The 24,540-nt window shown below is 35.1% G+C and overlaps 1 protein-coding gene across 2 annotated transcripts in view; it reads right to left on the bottom strand.

Moving 5' to 3' along the window:
• Positions 1 to 24,540, bottom strand: part of LOC143249644 (cell adhesion molecule Dscam1-like) — an 85,315-nt gene that overhangs the window by 33,843 nt on the left and 26,932 nt on the right. For both annotated transcript variants that reach the window (XM_076499886.1, XM_076499887.1), the window contains exons 4-7: positions 22,754 to 22,909; positions 3,572 to 3,862; positions 2,267 to 2,536; positions 1,414 to 1,821 (exon numbers count right to left, since the gene is read on the bottom strand). In XM_076499886.1, the coding sequence (XP_076356001.1) occupies positions 1,414 to 1,821; positions 2,267 to 2,536; positions 3,572 to 3,862; positions 22,754 to 22,909 (1,125 nt within the window). The remainder of the gene's footprint in view (positions 1 to 1,413; positions 1,822 to 2,266; positions 2,537 to 3,571; positions 3,863 to 22,753; positions 22,910 to 24,540) is intronic.

Raw genomic sequence — 24,540 nt, 5'->3', positions numbered from 1 at the left:
TTACGAGTCAAACGCCTTAACACTCTTGGTCATGCCGGGCTTTTGTTTATAAAGAGAAAACAATATGATCCACACCATTGATATGAATAATCGTAAGGTATCGTTTCAACAGATCAAAATTATAACACAGTTTTCATTGTATCATAATGATATTGTTATCTACAGCCTGAACGACACGTTATAAGAACAATGGATTAAACAGCCACTTTCAGAGACACTTTAGGTCCAGGTTAAGCCTACTGACAAGAAGGAAGGTAAAAGACCAGCAGTATTCGTAACTGATAGTACGTAACGTGTTTAGAGGTGTCTCTGCATGAGTTTTGGACCTTAGAATTAACAACCCACTAAGCAAACCACTGAGCTACGCCAGATCCCGGATGTTAACGAGCATATTAAGTAAGTTATTTAATTGTTCTGGAAAAAATGAGGAAGAATTTAAAACCAAAGAAAAGCCACCACACAGTCATATGTTTTAATTAAGGTAGGGCCCGGCATAGCCAGGTGGGTTAAGGCGTTTGACTCGTAATCTCAGAGACGCGGGTTCGAATCCTGGTCGTACCAAACATGCTCGCCCTTTCAGTCGTGGGGGCGTTATAATGTGACGATCAATCCCACTATTCGTTGGTAAAAGAGTAGCCCAAGAGTTGGCGGTGGGTGGTGATGACTAGCTGCCTTTCCTATAGTCTTACACTGCTAAATTAGGGACGGCTAGCGCAGATAGCCCCCCGCGTAGCTTTGCGCGAAATTAAAAAAATAATTAAGGATACAAATCTTAGCAGCATGAAATAGTAAGTAGAGTAGTATAATCTATTTATATACAGGTCAATAAAAAAGGTTGAAAGTCACGTAATCGTGTATTTAAATAGTCCATTGCATTATCGTAATTTGCACTTCAGAAGATTTTTCGCGCATTTTTGTTTGTATCCAGCACTAAAAAAACAAATATTCAAAAGCCTTCCTCTCCCTTTACTTAAAATGAAAATTTGTCGCAGAAAAAATAGGTTACTATAACATTTTGATATAAGTGAATTGGACAATTCCATTATTTGGAATTTTTAAATAAGGTACAAAGTGGGCATCGTTCAACCTTTTTAAGTAGGAAGCCTGTCGGGGTTTCGGGGGCTATTTCTACTGAACGGGGACTATGTACACGCCAACCTTTAAGTAATATATATATATAATGTAAAGAGCAACTAGAAAATTGATTGGGCCCTTTTTGTCGAATGATTGGAGTTGCTTTCCTATTGATGGCGTTTCGTTTGTTTTCAATGTTACAATATTTTGGGAAAACGACGAGGCAGTTCCTATGCTGCAACCTGGTTACGACCCTGCATTCTCTAATGAATACACATGTGAAATCCAACATAGAAGTGTATTATTCAATATAATAGTGATGTAACAGATTAGCTTTACCTTTTTCCCAGTACACTTGCTGAACTGGATATCCGCTAACTGGACAATGTATAACTGTGTCTCGTCCTCCGATAACTGTTCTGTTCCTCATCGGACGAATAATCGGACGACCAAATACATTCAAGGAAGCCACGTGACTTGTCACACCGTTAGTATTAGTTGCTGAACAACGGTAGATCCCACCGTCAACAACTTCTATTCGAGAAATATTAACAAAACTTATCACAGCGCCCTCTTTGTTAACATAATCCCCCGTACGGATTCTGTTATCATCAGGCACTGGCCCATCGTATGAGGTCCACGTAATCTGTGGTAAAGGGTTTCCAACAGCTGCACACTTGAGGGACACTGCAGAACCGGGCTTTACTGTCAGTTCGTCAAACGTGGTAATTAAAGTAGGAGGTTTCGCTGTCAAATGACACGTAAGGTGGTTCTTAACACATGTGAACAATATCTTCAGAAAAACAGAAGCGTTTTGAACTAAAATATTCAGATGAATATTATAAATAAATTAGATGTACAGTATAGAAACGGAAACAAAACTAATGAACATATTGTATATAATATGTATAATTGAGGTTTTGTTCTTTACACTATTTAGCTTTTTTATCTCTAGCATCTGTAAATTACATATTAAAATTCCTGAAAAAAGGTTTTTACCTAAGGGGTGTTTTTATTAATAGAGTTTCTAAAGATAAGTTTATTAAATAGCAGGTTCAAGTCTTATACACTCCCACATATATTTTATTTGTATAGATTCAAGGGTCCTTCATCTGATATTTCGAATTTCATTTTAACCTGAAAATTACGAAAATATGCATTACAAATACTTATAATAATACATAGCACTTACAAACAACTATCAATTCTGCCGTATCTTGAACAGTTTCGTAGTTATTTTGAACAAAACATTGGTACATTCCTCCATCTTCTTGTTGGGTTGGGTTAATGTGTATAACGTCCTGCCTCGAGAATGAAATTCTTCTGTTGGCCAAGAGAGGGCGATGGTCTTTGAACCACATCACAAGCTCTATTGGGAAACCAGTCACGGAACAATTCATTGTGAATGAGACACCAACGTTGATTTTCTGAATCTTTGGCATGGCAGCAGCCTTCAAGGGCTCTGTAATTTATGACGTAACATTTTGTATCATAGTAAACACTACGTAAAGATATAATGATATAAGAAATTGAACTCCGAACACTTTGAAATTTAAAACATATTGTAATTAATACTGCATAAACCAGATGACGCTTGTTTCCGACGATAGGTATCATTTACTTTTTTTTGTAGTTACTCGGTTTATGCCACTATTAAGGTGTTGTATCACATTTAAACAGCAAATTACAATAAAATTATTGATTCGGATAATGCTTTTATTTGCGTTTTATCTTTAACTTAATGCTTTTATCAAGATAATAAATGGCAGTTTAGTCGTTAAGATAATACAAAACAGTTGCTTCAGATAGGTAATGCTATTATCAAGAGAGTAGGTGGCAGTCGAATAGGCAAATTAAAACTACTGACTCAGAGGCATATCCATGCAGGTGGGAAAGAAATGGATACAGCGGATGTCATAGCACCACTTTAATTACTCCCATCTATATTTTTGTTTTAAAAAACATTAAAAGCATCCTGAAATAAATTAAAAATGTACAATTTTCAGTAAAAATCACACGATGCTTCAGGAGAAGCTTGCCCCCGGATCTACTAATATGGCGTCACTACTCATTTTCCTTTTTCTTAAACAAATGGCACCTCCCACCTTTATAGATTTCTGCCTTCGGCCTTGGAATAACAGTTTATTCAATAGGTTAAAATAAGATTATTGAATCAATTAATACCATTATCAAGATAATATATTCACCAGATTAAAACAAAACTATCGAATTTTTAATAATGGAATAATACAGCATTTACTTTTTACCTTTTCGTGTAATGTGTTGGCCATCTTCCGTTCTTAAATCGAAATATCCAGAATGAAGAATTAATTATATAACGTATATAATAAATTATATAATTAAATAACGCATATAACAAATTATATAATTATATAACATATATAACAAATTCGAGATTAGGATATTTTTTTGGCACAGCTGTTAATTTGATGATTTTCTGTTTTGAGTATCAAAATGTTAATACATTTTCATATACCTATTACTGTCAACTTCGCCTCAAATCGCTCTTCACCGGCCTCGTTACTTGCAATACAAACATACGTTCCGGAGTCTTTGACATTAGCATAATGTAGTACCAGAGTGCAGTCTATCTGCTCTATTGGTTGTCGTAATATAGTTGTCATCCTGCCATTTATCAGCTGATACCAGGAGTAACGTGGGTTTGGATAGCCCTTGGCTAAGCAGGGAAAATAGACAGTGTCGCCCTCACTGGTAATAATAACCTTTCTCAAGTGAACAAATTTTGGTCGAAAGTGGCTGTATGGCTCTGAAATGGAATCCAAAATTACACAGGAAGTGCGTATAAAGATTTATAAAAATAACATTTTTTTGCATAAAATCTACGATTTAACAATTGTGTTCAATTATTAGTACATTTCTATTGTAAGTAATTTCTTTATCTCTCAGAAAATTCCAAACAAAAAAGATACAAAATATCACATTTTTTGTTTAATAATAGTGTTACATAACATTTATCAGGGATAATGTTTAAGCTACGCAATAGCATGTTATAAAGTTATTTATTATTGGGTATTTCTGTCATTTAAGCGTTTTTCTTTCAGTCTCAAGTCACTTACGACCGTTGGGGGGGGGGCATCTTAGATGCTTATGCATTATTTGTGACTCTACGGCAGATTTACTTGATGACGCCCATATCCTCTTCTGATAGCCGTCCTTAATTTAGCAGTGCAAGACTAAAAGGAAGGTAGCTAGTCACCATCACTTGGTTTATTATTTTACTAGACATAGTGGGATTGGCCATCATTGGCTAAAAGGTCGCTGATTCGTATCCCCGTTACCACGTCATCATATAAATTATCCTTCTTTAACTTCCATTACTTTATAAGACTCGTATTATTTTTTGTTCCTGCAACACTATAAGGAATTCAATATCAACCCGTATGGATTCCAACCATCTATACTTCTCTTCCACTAAAGAGGACATCAATTATCTTAATGAGTTTCGTGCCAAGGAAACTTTATAATAATTTTATTAAGTGCAGATTAAAAAAAAAAATTATGCATATGCATGTGTTGTTTTCACAAACACGCCTTCAAGAAAGTCATTAAGTTGTCTTTGTTCTTATTCATCCCTTTTAAAATTACGCTGGATCTGTCCACGGAGCACCCTCCGTGTAAAACTGTTTGCTCATGAAGGTATATACCAATATCCTCCAAGCGTAGGTCAAGTTCTGTTCCGATGTTACGACCTTCCTTATTTTTGAATGGGAGCAAATCATATTGTAGCGCTAGCCATTTTGGTTAGCTGTGACATCACCATTTCAACTATGAAACGAGAGATTTAATTAGCCTGGAACATCATCCTCAGTTAGTCAGTTACCTCAAACATAAGTCGTGAAAGAATATCACCGGACTAATCCATCCACACTTCTGGTAGAGACTGTCCAACGTTCTAAAAATTACAAACTACACACGTTGTTACTTGATATTGTGAGAATAAACATTTTTCATTGTGAATTACACATCATGTCCAGTCTATTTAATTCTTTACACAAACTCAGTCAATTCAGAAAAATTCAAAATTACTTTGTAATATAGCTTGTCGTGTACATCTAGTTATATAGCAAACTTATCTCCTTTACTCTTTCGGGAAATTGGTTTTAACTGAAAACACCAAGAGTGGGTTGAAAGGAAAATGCTGGTGTTTTGGCCACAGGATATTATTGAGAAATCTTATATTTTCTGTCGATGTGTTAATATAGAGTTTTGAAAGGGCTTCATTTTTAAGTAAATGTCATTTTCCATGAGTTTTTAACAAAGAGGAAATGTCAGTCACTGGAGGATGGTAGTTGTTATAGAGAGTTGTTTAGTCTAGATGAAGTCCTCTCTTAGACACTGAACGTTTGTTGATGCTAAAAAGATGCCTGACGTTTTTGTTCCTGCCACAAACTCAGGAAAAACAACTACTAGAATATATTGTACCCAGAAGAGTTAACTGAGTTCTCTTCCTGAAGACTGAGTTAATTGCAAGAGAAGCATGAATGACTCAGGGTTATTAAAATGACGTAGTGTCTGGAGAACCTGAGGCCCAATGGTGTGACCTTTACATGGCATTCAGGCCTTCACCAGCCCAAGTAAAGAAACTACATCTCTAGTCAAAGTCATCTGAAAGTAGCTGAAAGAGCCTGGAGAAGTTATTGATGGATTAAATCCATTAACAGGAGAAATTTCACTGACAGATAAGAAAAAGGACACTAAATTGTTAAGGTAGTGAAACTGGACCTGACTTTTACTTGACTTAGGATTCTTCAAGTTTTTAATTATCTTGTTCTTCAACTAGCCAGTGGTATTTTTCTTTTTTATGTACTTCACTAATGATAATCTTCCAAAACTGCACAACAAAAGGAAGTACCTATGATGAACAAGATTTTCTTTTTCTTCGAGGAAGTGGACTTCGCAGCTGAACCAAAGACTTTGAGAGATTGGTCTGACAGTTGACGTGGCTGACGCCATTCATTGCTAACTGACACATCTGATGTAAGAGATCTAGCCATGTCAATCATCATGATAGCACTGAAGTATTCTGGGATCAAGCAGTTCCGATCAACTGTCAAAAGATCCAGTCAAATCCAAGCCGCTCCTGGCCCCACCAGTAATGGAAGAAACACCCACCGCTTCCTCATCTCCAATAGAATCAAGTCTCCAAGCGGTAGGCAATACCATGATTACCTGCCAAACCCTCTCGAAAACATTGAAAGATTACTTTTCTGATGTCCCATTGAAAGATCCACTGTCACCAAGCGCCATGTGCTCTCATCTCCAGTGAAAATGGTATACCCCTAAACCCAAAAAAAACACACTTCCAAAACATGGATGCTGTCAAGAATCGACGAAGCTCTGGGCAATTCTCAGTGAGCAGGGTTCTTGAATGAAATAATCTGTTGAGTACACTGCATTAACACTAGGGGGTGTAGTAAAGCAGGAGTGGGGCACTCCGGTATTTTTCAGTCCCATATGCTCAGCTGTTAATAATTATAAATGTTATTATATATGCAGTTATAATATATCCTTGTTAGAATTTGTGTTAAGCGTATACAGTAATAATGATAATTAATACTTGACATATATTAAACACTGACTACTATTAATACTTGATGCACATTAACACTGAATAGTGCACAACATAAAGGCAAGTATCTAAATTTCACTTCTGTGCTGGTGTAAGTGAAAAATCTCTCCATACAAAACATTTTATACGACGTCTTCTATTCTATGTCAAGTATTAAATGAATATTTCAGTTTTTAGCCAATCAGAATAACAAAAAAAGTTAGGAAGTCATCACAGCTTTTATTACGTCCCTCAGTAACATAGCGGCATGTCCGCGGACTTATACAACTAGAAACCGGGTTTCGATTCTCGTAGTGAAGAGAGCATAGATAGTCGTTTGTTTAGCTTTGTGCTTAATAACAAACAGCTTTTGTTACTATTTTACCGAACAAGTAAAATGGTCCTTGTAGTCCATGAAAAGCAGGATAAGCAGATATTAAGTCATGGTATAGACATGACTCATTTAAAATAAAGAGGGAAAGAACCACGCAGAAAACATATTTATTAAAAGAGGGCGTGAATAACCAAAATTTGGAAAATGCAGCTTTAACTAATTACCAGGTTGAAATACAAAGAGTTTGTTTCTTTGTTTTGAATTTCGCGCAAAGCTACACGAGGGCTATCCGCACTAACCGTCCCTAATTTAGCAGTGTAAGACTAGAGGGAAGGCAGCTAGTCATCACCACCCACCGCTAACTCTTGGGCTACTCTTTTCCCAACGAATAGTGGGATTGATCGTCACATTATAACGCCCCCACAGCTGAAAGGGCGAGCATGTTTGGTGCGACGGGGATTCGAACCAACGGATTATCGAACGCCTTAACCTATCAGGCCATGCCTGGCCTGGAATACAAAGAGAATTACACAACCAGTTTCGTATGTCCGTCAACTATACATTTTTCATTTCTGTTTTCAAAAAATTATAAAAAGATAAAATATCGCCTTATCTTCATTTTCATTAAATATAATAATTCCGTTTCATTCTGCCTTATTTCCTTTCCTGCGAGAATAAAGTTAATAAGGCATGCTTATAAGTTTTGAAAATTAAAAACGCTCGGATGGTTTAGCTAATTTGCTTGCGGGTACTTTGATGTGTCTCTGTATGTAAATTATTTTTCATTTAGTAATTAATAGAATATGTGTTGCCTGAAGGTTGAATGAAGAATGTTGAATTAACAATTCAGTTTTATTTCACTGAAATCAATACACAGGCTTGATCTTTATACAGTAGTACGATCTGATCAACACATTTTAGTAAACTATAAAAACTGGTAATAACATTAAGTGTAATACTTGGCTTAAGTGAACTGAACGACGCTGTTCAACCATGTATGTCATTAATGTAAGTAAATAAGTTTTAAACATAGTGAATAACACATGTAATGTTTCAACTTGAGAGAACTTTTGTCTATAAAGAGGTAAATAATAACAAATATTAAATGATGCGTGAGTAAATAAAGTTTAGTCTTAGACTTGATATATTCCTTTAAAAGATTTAATGATTTTCTTCCATTTTCATCTGCTTAACTAAAAATTAAATTTTACGTTAAGCTATTTGCATAATGTAAGACAATTAACTACTGATGAGAAACTTCTTACTAAATGAAGATATGGAACTCTACCCTTATTGAACAACTAACTGAACAAAACATACTTGCCTAGTTCGAATAATCAGGTTTTTGATGTGTAATTGTAAATGTCTAGCTACGACTTTCGATTCTCATTTCGTTACTGAATGTAGCCTTTAAACAAAATCGTTGATTTTAAACTTACAGTGCTAGTTTCTCACTTCACAACTGTCAAAGAGTAAGTATCTGCTAACAGAAAATATCAGATTTTATTAAACTAATTACACTTTACCACCCACTTTAGGTATGAATATAACGTAAGATTAAGTTGGCTCTCAAAATACGACCTACTTTGGTATAAGATTATCATATACGAGGTCTGTTAAAAAAAATACGCGGACTGTTTGAATTGCGCGGCTCCAGTTGGTTCCAGGGGAATCCACTTGGTGTCGCTAGGTTCGCACAGATCAGCTGATTACGACGCCATTTCCCGATTGCAGATATCTTCATTTGTGTATTAGCTACGCAGTTTTAAGTGAAGTGCGATTTCTTCGTTTGGCGGATTTCAGAATGAATGACCTGAAGGAGCAACGACTTGCTGTGAAATTTTGTGTTAAACTTGAAAAATCTGCGACTGAAACTTTTGCTATGCTTAACACGGCTTACGGTGATGTTGCTATGAAGCGTACGGCATGTTTCAAGTGGCATGAACGTTTTAAGGATGGTCGACAGTCCATTGAAGATGATGAGCGTCCTCGACGTCCTTCCACGTCAACTGACGACCCACACGTCGACAAAATCAACACCCTGGTGCGGGCAAATCGACGTCTGACTGTCAGGGAGCTTGCTGAAGAGTGTGGGATATCAGATGGATCTTGTTACGAGATTTTGACCGAAAAATTGAAGATGCACCGCGTTGCTGCGAAATTCGGCCCTCAGAACTCGTGAGTTTTTGGCCAAACACTCGATAACTGTTTTTCCCCACCCCACCTCCCTACTCACTTGCTCCTTGCGATTTTTTTCTTGTTCCCAAAACTCAAAAGACCCTTGAAAGGAAGAAGATTTGAGACGATTCCAGAGATTAAGGCAAATGCGACGAAGGAGCTGGAGGACATTATAAAAGAAGCGTACCAGGACTGTTTCAACAAGTGGAAACACCGTTGGGATAAGTGTGTGCGTTGGGGAGGAGAGTACTTTGAGGGGTCCCAGACCTGTTACTTCTAAATAAAGTACATTTTGTTTTATGACGTCAGTGCGTATTTTTTGAACAGCCCTCGTATTTATTGGGATCGACTTCGAAACTACCAGGGATTCGTTGTCATTATCATCACAAGTCTCTACCAACGTATTATACAATTAAATTATATAACATTTTTTCTCATTCAAGAACACAAGTGAAGATGTTTACCTCGGAAGATGATGTTGGGATGATAAGAGACAATTATGGCTATGGTAAAACAATTCAGATACAATTATCACAGTCAATTTTAATGTTATATGGAACGAAGTAAGTTAAATATCTTGGGCTTTGTCTCTTTTACTTCAAAGTATACTAATGGTAAAATTTACAATTAATATCAACTGAAAATGTGCTATTTTGTCTATGTGTCAGAAAGTGAACATAAAATAACTGGTTATTAAATATTTACAGCCGGTGACCTGTGCAAATATTTTTCCTAGAGTAGTTGAATACAACGAAAAATCACCTACAAAGGGGTTAGCTGAACAGTTCCACAAAAACAACAATATGAAACTCCATATTAAATAAAATAAACTGCATTAGAAAAAGAAACTCTGACCATAAAATCAGACCTATTGGTTCCGTAAAGTCTGATAGTCCACGAGTAATTAAAGAAAACCAAAAAAAAAAAAACTTAAAATGTATTTTGTGATCACCATTGATCTACTGCATCATAGTATATTTTTAAAGTCCTTACAAGTTTCTAACTGCTCATTTTCTTAACCTTTAAACGACGGCAATCATCAACTGATGCTGCTACCTATATTATCCCCGCTGTTTAAAAGTCAAGCCACCAAAAGATTGAAAATATCTTGACCTGATGGTTAAGGCACTCAACTTGTAATCTAAGAATCACACATTCGAATCCCGTCACCGAACATATTCGCCCTTTTAGCCGTAGGGACGTTATAATGAGATGATCAATTCCTCCCCTTTTGTTGGTAAAGAGTAGCCCACGAATTGACGGTGGTTGATGTTTCTAGTGTTACGTATTATAATTTATCCCGAATAAGCCCCCAGTTTATTATGTTACGTATTATAATTTATCTCGGACGAATCTCCGCTTTATTATATTATGCATTACAATTTAACTTAGTTTTAGACTATTTTAAACTGTAATGCGTAACATAATAAATTGGAGGCTCATCCGAGATAAATTAAATACGTAACATAATATTGGTCTATCAGTCCTAAATTAGGAAAGGCTTGTGCAGTTTTAAACTGTTATCCGTAACACAATAAAGTGAAAATGATATTTAAAAACTACAAACTATTCTTTAATAATGACAACGTGTATACTCATTACATTTAATAAAGTAGAAAACATATTTTACTTTTTTTTACTGAAGCTGAATAAAAAAAACTATTAACTTGGAAGCTGATATGTTCAGAAATATTTTTATCTCTCTCTGTCTGTCTGTCTATATATCTATCTATTTAAAATTTTTTGTGTTATTCAGTTGCTGTTATAATAACAGTCTTTGTTGTTAGTCATTCAGAAATATTTTTTTCTCTCTCTGTCTGTCTGTCTATATATCTATCTATTTAAAAAATTTTCTGTGTTATTCAGTTGCTGTTATAATAACAGTCTTTGTTGTTAGTCATAATGGTTTATTATCATTAGCTTCTGTAAGAGATAACATTAACAATTAAATCTGTAGTTAGTGAATTAGTCTTACCTGTTTCTTTGCTCTTGTATTTTACAAGATCGTTTAATTTCCCACAGGAGTTAAACATTCAGAGACGTGGCTTGTGAACGTCTTTTTATCTTAGTTTTACTGTTCGTCCAATGATTTATTCATGAATAGACTCGGTTCCCAGTTAATCAATATTTCAAATATCTAATTACAAGTCTGCCGGACCTAATAGGTAAGCCTAATTTCAGTCACGCTACGAGAATAGTACTAATCTATTGGACTCTTTTCGAAAGTTAAATATAATCAGAGGGCAGAATAATCGACAAATTTCCTGCCGTACGTTTTTTTTTTATCTCAATTCCTTCTCAACTTTTATATCTACCATATGCGTGCACAAGAAAAGTTAAGCTACATAAATTAAATAATATAATCGAACTTGAGCACCTTTTAGTAATTCTAAAAGGACTTTAATTTTGTAATTCCTCTTCATAGTTTATAGACAATGTACACTGTGAACATTTTCAAAGGGATAAAACGTAAAAAGAATTATACTCGGTTAGAAGAACGTAAGAGAAGTTTTAATTGGGATATTTAGTTCCTTTAATCTCTGCATGTTTTAAGCAAGAGTTCTTATATTCGAACAGATTTGAGTATTTCGGAATAGCGTGAGAAAGCTCAGTTACCGCCACTTTTTAAATAAACTTTGATCTTTAAAAGACAATGACAGGTTTTTGAATATTAAAACATTAATTTATGACGTGATGACTTTTTTTTCCATAAATGAATTGGTGTGTAATTTATTATTTTTTTAAAAAATGTATTTGCTTTCGATTCAGTTATTTCACTCAAGTAGAAAGATACTGAACAAATAATGGCTAATAATAAAAGCTGAACTTGATAAGAAACTGAGATACAAAAACTGTGCTGATACGTTTCTGCTTGGTAAAAAAAACCTCTACCCAAGTTGAAGAGCTTAAACTTTATGGCAGAGTAGTAAAGTGATATTTATTAGTAAAGGACTCCTTTTTAGCGTTTATCTGTTTGGTGCTTAACTATTGCTGAAAAATTTGGTGAATTTTCAAAATAACCTTCAAAGGTTACCGAATGTTTATTAGTTGGATTAAATAACAAAACATTATTTTGCAATATATTATCATTCTAAAAATATTATTGTGTAAAGAAAATTTAAATTTAGATTTAAATAAAAATGTTTTTCGTTGAAAGTTTCTTAAGATAACACATTTAGTTTCATTCGTGTACTTTCATCACTGTTACATTTTTAAGCGTAAAAGGCAAACAAAAAACAAATTCATATTAAAAACTTCGTCATCAATAACGTATATTGCAGCCTCACTTAGCCCTTTCGCTATTTGTTTTTTTTGTGTGTTTTCTTGTAGCAAAGTCACGTCGGGCTATCGAGCTGAGCCCACCGAGGGAATTGAACCCCTGATTTTGCGTTGTAAATCCGAAAACATACCGCTGTACTAGTGAGGGACCATTTGTTTTCTAATACAAGTCTTGGATCAGTTTAGAAACGAAACAATAAACGAGTATGTTTGTATGTGTGTTCTTATAGCAAAGCTACATGAGGCTATCTACTAAGCCCACCGAGGGTAATCGAACCCTTGATTTTAGCGTTGAAAATCCATAGACTTACCGCTATACTAGCGGGGGGCAATAAACGTAAAGCAAGACAGTTAAAGAAGCAAAATAAAAATACATGCAGTTGAATTTCAAAAGGTCATTTAAATATACACAGCTTAATATTTGGTCACCACATGTATTTTTCTCTTTTCTCGGCGGCTTAAAGCATGTTTGTTTAGAGTTCTTGATTTCCTACCGGCTGATGAGGTCTTAGATCTCTAGTTCGCGTCCCACTGCTGCAAACACTACATTCCATACTTTGGGGGCCGTGGGTGGATTATAACAATGAAAGTCAAATTCTATTCTTTGATAAGAATGGCCTTCCTCCAGGCTTATAGTTCAAAAGTTATAGACGGCTAGAGCAGATAATATTTGTGTAACATTGCTCGAATAACTGAACCAGACTCATAATGTTCTAGGTTTGTTAAACATCCGTTTCAATAAAATCTCTATATTTGTTATTAGTTAGTTATCACCATTAGATTCCATCTAGGAACATAGGGCCGCAATCGCTTGCGGATTCTTCAACAAGTATTTAAGTGAGTAGGTTGTTAGCCCACTGCACCGAGCAGTCCCTAATTTAGCAGTGTAAGACGCCCCCACGGCTGGGAGGTCGAGCATGTTTGGCGCGACGCAGGCGCGAACCCGCGACCCTCGGATTACGAGTCGCACGTGTTACGCGCTTGGCCATGCCAGGCCATATTTGTTATTATTGCTCGCCCTTTCAGCCGTGGGGACATTATAATGTAACGGTCAATCCCACTATTCATTGGTAAAAGAGTATCCTAAGAGTTTGGCGGTGGGTGGTGATGACTAGCTGCTTTCCTTCTAGTCTTATATTGCAAAATTAAGGGCGGCTAGCGCACATAGCCCTCCTGTAGCTTTGCGCGAAAATCAAAACAAACCAAAACTTCTGTTGTGGTGTCTGATACTACTTATTTCCTACAAGAAGTTGGAAATTAAGAAACTTACGTTGTTACGTTGTTGCACTTAAATTTAGGTTATTTAATTAACTAGTAGGAATATTACGAGACATATTACTAGTATAAAATACCCGCACTCCTCTACGGGTTTCAGAGAACTCTCATAATTCAAAGATGCACCAATGTATCGATCAAGATATTTTTCCCCAATTACCGTTGTAGCTATTCCTACTCCTACTCTCTCCCAAAAAAACGCGTTAGGAGACCCGCCCGTGACTCTTGAGAAAGGCCAGGAACACAATATCCAATGCTGGATTCGGGTTCAGCGACCCTGAAAATCCATTCCTAGACCCCCATCATGTTCGAGGGATCTTCTAGACAACTTCATGTCTCTTAATAGTGGGTCACAACATACAGGTAATGAGACACTCTAGGATACTTCAGTTCTGCTTACTAATTTTGGTCCTGATAACTCCAATGGAGCTAATAAGTCTGTTAAGACTAACATAAAAGTAATACAGTAAAAACTATTTCTAGAAGTAAAATCTCCATCTCCTTCTAAAACTACAATATTAATAAAAGTAAAATGTTTATATATTATCATAATTATACACAAAACACAGTCCTTGTCCAAAAGACCTTCAATTATGCGACCACTGGCTTTCGGACTAAGCCGTCATTCTTCTTAGTAACATCAAAACACTTTTAATCATTATTTTAATTGTGAACACAAAAATATTATTAATTTAATTTAAGGAATAGCTAAAGCTTTACATAAATTAATTTAAAAATGACAATATTGCCATTTTCAAATTAGATCAATGAAAACAGTATTGTAATTTTAATTAAAGATTAATACTTAAGGAATGCTGTAAACGTTTCAAGTTATTCTATGAAATTTATCACGTTACGTCGTTGTGAACCAACTGAGTAAAGATAATATTTTTAATGTGTTTGAACGTTAGACCACAGGTAATCATACCTGTGTTTTTATGGTATACATTAAATTCACAAGAATATTCTGGACTCGTAGTCAGAGGGTCGCGGGTTCGAATCCGCGTAGCACCAAACATGCTCGCCCTATCAGCCGTGGGAGCGTTATAATGTGACGGTCAATCCACTATTCGTCGGTAAAAGAGTAGCCTAAGAGTTGGCGGTGGGTGGTGATGACTAGCTGCCTTCTCTCTAGTTTTACACTGCAAAATTAGAGACGGCTAGCGCAGATAGCCCTCGTATAGCTTTGCGCGAAATTAAATAAAAATAGAAAACAAACACACCAAACATGCTCGCCCTTTCAGCCTATTTGTTGGTAAAATAGAAGTCCAAGAGTTGGCGGTGGGTGTTGATAACTAGCTAACTTCCCTCTAATCTTACACTGCTAAATTAGGGACGGCTAGCATAGATAGCCCTCGTGTAGCTTTGCGCGAAATTCAAAACAATCCAAATCACAAAAGTATTAAAAATTGTTATTAAAAGAAGTAGAAATCTTGCTACAAAATGTAATGAAACAAGAATACAAACCGTGGTTTAAGTTTATAAAATTTAATACTTACTTTGGGTTACAGATAAGTGTAAAAGTTGTCAAAGTGTGGACCGTATTATTGGTATAAATGCACATAATATATCGCAACCAGTAGTATGGATGGTCGGATTTTCGCTTAGCAATTCAGTAAGGTGGTTTTTCGGAGCGTCATTTATTTAGAAACCTGTCGATCTCTACTAATACGTATTATACTACCGTACTTGAAATAAAGAAGAATGTCCTTTGTAGCCTATAGCTAGCTTCTAACATTGGAACTTATAACCACATTTTAATTGATTTTTAGTTTATTTCATTAAGAAGTTTACTGCCAATGATTATACTCTAAAAGACAGGTTTTATTCTTCTCATGAAATAGAACAGTTGAAGTCTGACAGTAACGTGCCAGTTTTGATATATAATCATTACGTACAAATATTATTAAATACGGTAGTACTTAATAATCGGAATCGACAAGGTTTCCAAATTGTTCATGCGCCTAAAATAGACACGTGACAGCTTCTAAAGCTAAAGTATATACTTTAAAGTAAACGAACAATACTATTAAGAACAATTATGACTTTAAAATAAAGTAGGGATCCTGCTAAAAAAAAAGTAATCAAACAAGAATTAAAAACCACAATCACAAATTTATTAAACTAAATCCCCACTTTGTACATTTATCTATAGGGCAAAGTGAGGACTAAATTTGTCATTGTGTTTTTAATTCTTGTAAACGTTACAATTATCAGAGATATGGCTGTACCGATAGCTTATAGATATTGTGTGCATTCCATGAATATATAAATACAACAAATAAATAGAGCAAAAGCTAAAATTGTAATGGAAAGTTGAAAAAGTTTATTCGTATAATTGCTATAGGAATTATCCAAAACAAAATAAATACTGCAATTAAAAGTACACAATCAAGTAAAGTGATATTACTTGGACAGATTTTAAAACAATTTTAATTCCTGCTTTGGTTTGAAATTTAGACTGCTTCATTTAGCTACATAGATCGCAGTGCCAACCCAGATATGGATTATGTGATGTTCATCATAATAAAATCTTTACTGGTTTGTGTGCGTTAACTTTTACGTTTCATTACGAATATGCTTAAAAAGAATTTACTAAAATTCTGTTTCATCGATCGTATAAAATATCTGGCACATTTGAGGTTTTAAGTAAAGATTTGAATAATATCAAATCATTCTTATATGAAAATAATTTTCAAAATTTTGTCAATTTCGTAATTATTCAAGTCAGTGAAGTATTAGTACACCATGTATTCTTGAGTTTTTAAATATCTTAGTATTATTTATTTATTATACATGGACAAATATATACTGATATATAATTGTACTGGGTCCTTCGCTCGTACAGCGATAAGTCTACAGATTTACAACACTAAAATCAGGGGTTCGAGTCCCCTCGGTGGACTCACCAGATAGCCCGATGTGGCTTTGCTATAAGAAGACACAAACACTTATACTGGACGAACATTCTTTAATTATCAAAAATAAGTTGAGAAGAAAAACCTCATTCGAAGAGTGTATACTTAAGTACAGTTAAAGTGTACGTTTAAATCTAGTTGTTGCCTTGGATTTATTTTTTTTTAATTTGAGGACCAGATTCGTGTTTTACATTCATCAAAGTAGCTTATACATTTGCTAGTTCTTGCTGCCAGCAAATCTGTATTGGTTCTACTAAAAGAAACTTGTTAACACAAGTAAAAGAACATGCTAACTTAAGATCCCCCACTAATTAAGACAAGCGTACTTGAACGTTTCCTAAAAGAACGTGTAGTTGCCATTCTTTTTAATTGGTTGAAGATGTTAGCAAGGTCCAGTGATGAGCAGAGCTTCCGAAAAAAGAAAACTTGTTTAGTTATAAGCTGACCGAGATTAATTTGGTTGGAACAGCTAGTAAATTGTAACTATAAACCTGCCAGCAGAAGTAAAATAAAATCACCATCACTGATATAAGGCGCAATAACAATTTTTCACTTGTCTGTCTGTCCGTCTTTTTTATCAGCTTTGTGAAAACAAAAGTTATCAGTGACACCGAATGCGTTAGTAAATGTATGATATATCTCTCTGTAAATGATTTGAAAAACAGTTACCAGTCAAGTCATACATTTTAGCAATCTGCGTAAGTAGATGGTGTTGTCTATCCATCTGTTAGTTAGAACAATGAAAAAGAACAGTAAAAAAAAAACACTTTAATCATAGAATTGGTAGAATCTATATGTAATGATGGTCAAGGTACTCAATAGGCATAATACAAGTATTCACTCTAAAAAAATCAACAGTGACAGCGTGTTTTATTTCTATAGGTGATCACCACTCACTTTCATTTGTTTCTCTACCCAGTAAGCCCTCAAATAAGACAAGAAACCGTCGCTATGATGCCAAACCAGAAAGTGCCCAACTCACCGAGTCGTTCATCTTCCTTCTTCTTGTTTCATCGAAACATCTCTACAACTACTTTATCACTAATGTCAGTGTAAACCTACATCCACTCCCTGTGTTTCTGGGCAGTGCACGATGTCATTGTCTAGTCGTAATAACTAGTAGTAATTTAAAAACAAAACGGAATTCATAATAGTCGCGGCACATGAAATTCTTTAAAGCAGAATTAGAGTAAATTAATCTGTGGGACCTTTTCTTTTTTTCTGTTTTTACTAGCGATGTCTTTGTGCACCAGCAATACCAAGCGAGGGGCGCGCGTATATCCGATTCATTTTTATTACTCATCAAGATCTGTACGAGCCTACACTCAAATTGAAATTAATTTAGACAAGATTAGAGTAAATTAATCTATGAGGCTTTGAGTGTGGTCAAATACTTCAATCGAAAGAGTTTGATTACTTGAGTCCAAAACTGTAAGTAGATCTCAGAATGGCCAAGAGAGCTATGAGATAAACGTTTGGACTTGAACAGAAACAAAACAAAAACTCGAAGTCGTTCAATGAATCGATATGTCGCAGCTAAAAAACACAATTATAGTGTAAACGATGATATTGTTACCCTTTGAAATAAGCTTTCTGTTAATACTGAAAAGTCATGTAAGGATGATCTATGTGTAGCTGTATTTTGCCGATATTATTGTTTGCATTCTTTTTGCCACTTTCATACATCATTTTACATCGGTTATCGATGACATTACTAACTTTATACCAAGCTAACTGCTTATACCCCAGCAGTTCGGTTCCTGTTCTCGGTATAAATGTGAAATTAAAAATATTATGCTAACGCACTTATTATACCTAAAGATACTTTCTACGTATCACATTTCTCACAAGTTAGCGTTCCTTAATCTAGCATCTGAAGTAATAGTTACTCGTTAAGAAGACTGTATGTGAGGCAACATACCAAGATGCCTGTCATTTTGCAGTTCTAGCAACTCGCAAGGGCATTTCTTCTACAAGTTTATTATGAAACAAATAAGTAACAGTAGCTCCCATTAGGTAGCAGGTAAGTTTATTGGCTTGACAGACCGACAGGTAAATGATATACAGATTAACAAACACATCGGCCAGAAGTACGGCTTGACAGACAGATAAAGAGACGGGCCAAATTCGCCCAGCCTCACGCGTTGGTTAGTTTGACATACAAATAACTGGTAAACAGATTAACAAATATATCGATCCCTGATGACGTGAAACCCACTTGAAGTAAAAATGTATCTCAGGAGTGCTTGTATGGGTATCAACACTTACTAATAAAGCAGAAAACAATGTTTCGACCTTCTTAAGTCATCTTCAATTTAAAAAAAAAGACAGTTTGCAACTGACCATTGCGGGCACAAGTCTTGGTAGTTGAAGTTTAATTTATTTCATGACTTTCTTAAACTTATAGGTCATAATTCAAAGTAGTTCAAATGTTACCAAACACTGAAGTAAAAATGAAATAAAAAATTGTGACTCCATTACATACGTAACGTAATTGTTTTCATCATGAGTATCGATAAGGGAGAACATGAAACTTAACAAAATAATGTGAATTTCTTTTCACAGCAAAAGTTATGTAAACTTGCATATTTAATTGTTAACTAAATTTATGTAGCCCAGATATCTTTTGTCAGTTGTAACCGATATTTTGTTAGTACTTAACACTTAAAGAATGAACAAAAACTACATTCGGATAAGCACTTGGAGAGGTTCTAATGAAGATAATATTCAATAACGTACAATTGATTTTTGTTGTCACAGTGAAATGATAAAAGAATAAAGATAAGAAATTACACTCAGAAATAAGAAGCGCTTCTTAGAAACGAGAAATAACTTCAAGTTATTATTGATTTTGCAAAAAACAATCGTTATAAATATTATTAATGTACAAGTTCGAGCAAAATGTAACGAAAAATTAAAATTAATCGACATATTTGGTAAGTTTCCAAGTTCGGTCTTTAGCGTGTAAATTTTCTTTCGAAAAAAGGAAACAATAAATGATATAATGTATAAGAGAGCCCCCTAGTTTAAGTTCTACGGTGTCCTGCTCTGCTAAGGTATAATCAAAAGTCTCATTTCAAATGTGTTGTATAAAGAACATTAACTAATAGTTCTGCTTGCTAAGAGCGTCATTAAAGATTCCTTGAAGAGAAAATAATATTGGTTTCTCTTGGAGAATATTTATTTTAATGGAATCTTAAGTTCGTATTACATATATTATGGATGTCAACACGTAGTTTTGTATAGAAATAAGTAGCATAATGTTTCGCGATCCTGATATTAAGACGTGATGTTATTGAACAAAAGCAAGATTTTTAAAAGGCAAATACTAAACCAACTAAAACACCAGGTGCTCTGTGAGATCTGTTTCACGTGATCAAACATTTAACAGAATATGTCTTTCATCGTATTTCTGTTAGTTTGTGCAGTAAAATAAGGTAACCGTTCTCATCGAAAATGCACGCACTTGCAAAATAAACGTTTTTATGAGATCTGAAAGAATCAAATTATCATTGACAAAAGCATATTTTTAAAGTGAAATACATTCGTTCTTCTCAATAATGACTATAAACTTAGACAAATGAAGCATGCAGATGATTTAATACGAGTTGTGATTTTAATAATGCTTCCAGGTATTAATGTGTTGTTTATTGTCAAGGGTGAAGTTACACAACGGACTGTTTTCGTTGTGTTTGTTTGTTTTGAATTTCGCGCAAAGCTACACGAGGGCTATCTGTGCTAGCCGTCCCTATTTTAGCAGTATAAGACTAGATTGTTAACATCATCCACCGCTACTCCTTGGACTACTCTTTTACTAACGAATAGTGGGATTGACCGTCATTATAACGTCCCCACAGCTGATACGGCGAGCATGTTTGGCGTGACGATGGTTCGAACTCGCGACCCTCAGATTACAAGTCAAGTGCTTTAACCACATAGCCATGCCGGGCCAATCTTTTTTGTGTCGACAGCAGAGAATATCCAAATCCAGTTGTAATGTTACAAATCTCTAATAAATGAAAGAAACCACGACTTGTATTAAACTAATAGTCAAGAAGGGAGGAAGAGATAAAACTGCACATGGCTCCCCTGGTCTATAAGACATGACGCTCTATACAAACAAGAGAGACTCTAGCTTAAATTCCTCCATAATTCGATAAATTATTTCTCGAAAAATTGGAGAAAAATGACCTTCTGTGTGTATTAGATTGCTAATGCACACATGATGGGGATAACCCTAAGTACCTCTCACCAATAAATATATATACGTTAAGAATAAGCATATAATAAAGGCGGTTAATGATAGAGTAAGAAACGTACACTAGTTTTGAGCTGATAGGACAGCACTGAAAGGGTGTTTATGTAAATGCTCTCGATTAATGTAACATTAATGTATATGAAAAATACATAAGGAACTGTTTGCCATGTGCAGGTTTTGCAACCGATAATAAAGAGATGGTGTATTTATTCACACGAATATAAGTACCTACACGAACATTGCCCTGAAAGAGGTCGAAGTGCAGATACTCTGACCCTCATGTAGTATTTAACGTATTTACCTCAAACATATGTCGTTTATCAGGGGAAGAAAGAGGTAATTTGTGGAGATGGTGGGACACATATAGAGGCAATTGAATCATGGTTCTAACTTGCCGACTCTTCAACGTTTGACCAACTCCGACTGTCTTTGAATATTGAATAGCTCTGCATTCTTCCTTATTCTGTGACACGAACTAAATTAAACAGCTTAAAACTATAACTCTAAAAAAAAATATCGGAAAAATTATTTAATGTTCACTATGCAGGAATTACACATCAGTTAACGGTCACTTATATCAACCAAAATACTCAATAAAAACTGATCTCCTGTTCTCCTATCGGCCAGACGTATAACACGGTTTAAAAAAAAGTCAGAATAAATAATAATTGTGAAACAAGTTCGTTTGTTTGGTTTGAATTTCGAGCAAAGCTACACAAGGGCGAGCCGCGCTAGCCATCCATAATTTAGTAGTGTAAGACTAAAAGGAAGGCAGATAGTATCGGAAAATTCAAGGTTCAAAATGCGATGTGCCACTGAAAGTGTTGTTCACTTTCAGTTGCGAGCGCGTTATAAAAGTTGCAGTTAAGCCAGCTGATCGGTTAAGAACAGCGAAAGTAGTCGACGGATACCGTGACTGATTGCTTTTCGCCTGGTAACACTTTTAAATGAGGAACAGCTGGTCGTTTAGTCACGTGCCATATAAGGAGTCATACATATTAGGAAAAACAAATAACCGAGTGCTTGTTTCAATGGTGCGTTGTCAGGAATGGCATTCGAAGGTTAGTTTGAAACTCTCCTTTTTAATCGATATTGATTTAGTCAGCTTGGGTTTCATACGCTAGTTAAACATATATATATATATATATATACAGCCATGATGGAAACTCCGGGAATGCCAATTTCAGGGTACAAGCGTTCTACTAGTTTTTGTTTGTTTTGATTCTGTAGCGAGTTTTTATCTTATGTTCTATTAAAAGCAAATATCTTCTTACAAATGAAGGCAAGCAGTGGTTTGCTGTTTTGGAACCGAAATGCTCGTAGCCTGAGTAACCAATATCTCCTCCGAATTTGTTTTTAATTTCACATATGAAGCTTACGAATAATGGTGAAATCTGATAAATTCTCTCGCTACATATAATACACATACAACAAGTTCTAATGGCGATAGGTAATACGGATCTGAGTGTTGTTATAATCCTACTGGAGGAAATTTTCGGGAAAAAATATTTTGTTTGATCATTTCCCCCCCTCTCTCCTCCGAGCTATTGTGATTTATACACGTTAACACGAGTAATATTGGACCAAACAGTAAAATACCCGGACTTATCTAAATGTTCAGGAAAGTTACCAGAATACCTCCCTCCCACACACACACACACACACACACTTAGCGGTACCATATCTCTGTGAACATATGTGATGAAAAATTTTAGTATTTGGCACAAATGTTATTTTATTTAATTAATTAGAGACATAACTCAATTACTTTACATTCCTGTTACAAACTGCATTCACCTAAATGTTAATATAATTACTGGGTTGCGTATTTAATTTAGTCTCCTTACCTATAACATTCAATCGACCTGACGTAGCGCTTTGGAAACTCTGTCTAGAAAGGCGGTCTGTCACGTGACACCTGTAGCTTACGTCACCATCACCATAATCTGCATGCCGGACATGCAATTCTCCTGTGGGAAATGCCACATGTTTGGCGTTCGAATCTAACAAAAATGAAACAAATCGAATGACAGTCGCCAAAAATCATTTTAAACAAATATTACATAATGATAGCGTAGACTCCCTCTGTCGTCTGTTACGTTTACATCATAATGACGAAAAAGAAACATCAAATTTAATGGAAAATAACATGTTTTAGAATTGGTATTGATTTAAATTCGGCGGCTCAACGGTGTGGTTAGAAACTTAAATCGTAAACATTTGGTGTTCGAATCACTCTGAGGGTTTTGTGCTCAACAACAAACAAACAGTATTTAAACTTACCAGAAAAGTTCGTAGACTAACAACTTATAAAATGCTGAGAAAAAAAAACAAGAAATTTATAGCATCGATTCTCAGAGTGACTAAGAAAAACACGTGCCGCAAAATATCAATGCTCGATACACACACAAAAAAACAAACAAACTAGAAGAACGCAATAGTAGCTTTTTTCTCTTCTTAAAATGGTAGGGAAGACAATTAGACGCCTACTTCTATTATTTCAAAGACACGTTACGAAGTACAATATAGTTTAGGGTACTCTCGCGACAACTTTATGGAATTCGAAAATATTTTCTAATGACAGCTTTTATAAAGATATTTGCTTGGGGCCGAAATCAAACATTCTTGCTCTTTTCTTAAGTGGGTGAACAAATGTTCCCCGCTGCCTCCCCTATTTCAAACACTACAAAATACTTAGTTTCAACATAAATGTTTAATTTTTGTCTTTTTTGTATAACTATCTTTAAGTGGTATCGACTCGAAGCTGTTTTGTCTGTTGCTAAGCGCAAAGTTATACACTGAGCTGTGCCTAACGCAAGTATCAACACTTAATTTTCAGCCACAAACTTTACGCTGAGTCATGCAAGAGGGCGCAAAGCTGTTGGGGAATAGTAAGAATAAAGATCTATATCTGTATCTGCATATTTCAAAATATTTATACGCAAAACCTTTCGTTTTTCAAGAAACAAAATTTGTAATTTTCGTGAACAAATTTAAACTGTCAAATTAGAAAACAGCGCTGAGCGGTTAATGAAAAGTTCAATTGGTTTATCGGTTGTGAAAATAAACACTGGAATCGAATTTATATGATCACTTACTATCTGCATTTTGATTTGATTAGTACATGACACCAGGCATTGTTTGTTTGTTCATTATAAGAGAAAAACTCAGAAGCACTGATCTCAACACTATCTTATCTGAAAGGCTAACAGAAAACAAGATTTCAATATTGAACTGTGCACCAAAAATAATACGTGTTAAATAAATATTTCTATGAACATACGTAGGATAATTATTTTTCGGTTATCTTCACTCCCTGCAACACCAGCGTGTCGGGTTAATTATTTTTATTTGGTAAACCCCGTTAAACAGCTCTGGAATCTGTCGTTCGGGATAGACCTTCAACCAAGACAGAGACATGCTATCTTGCTGGAAATACAGCTCTCAGAATGCATACTATACGGCCTAATACATGGTGTTTTTTATTAGAAACAACGTAAAAATATGTTCAAAATCGCGCCAGAACATCCTAGTTTAGTCAGAAAAACGCATAAGAAACAACTTGCGAGTCAGTAACACAAAACGATTACTGATCAGTGAAGTATATACAGTTCAGGTACACACACTCTTTCGT

This window comes from Tachypleus tridentatus, chromosome 4, assembly GCF_004210375.1.
Source record: "Tachypleus tridentatus isolate NWPU-2018 chromosome 4, ASM421037v1, whole genome shotgun sequence".
In the NCBI taxonomy this organism is placed as follows: domain Eukaryota; kingdom Metazoa; phylum Arthropoda; class Merostomata; order Xiphosura; family Limulidae; genus Tachypleus; species Tachypleus tridentatus.
Note: the sequence above shows the minus strand (reverse complement) of the source record. Positions and strands in the feature narration are given on the sequence as shown.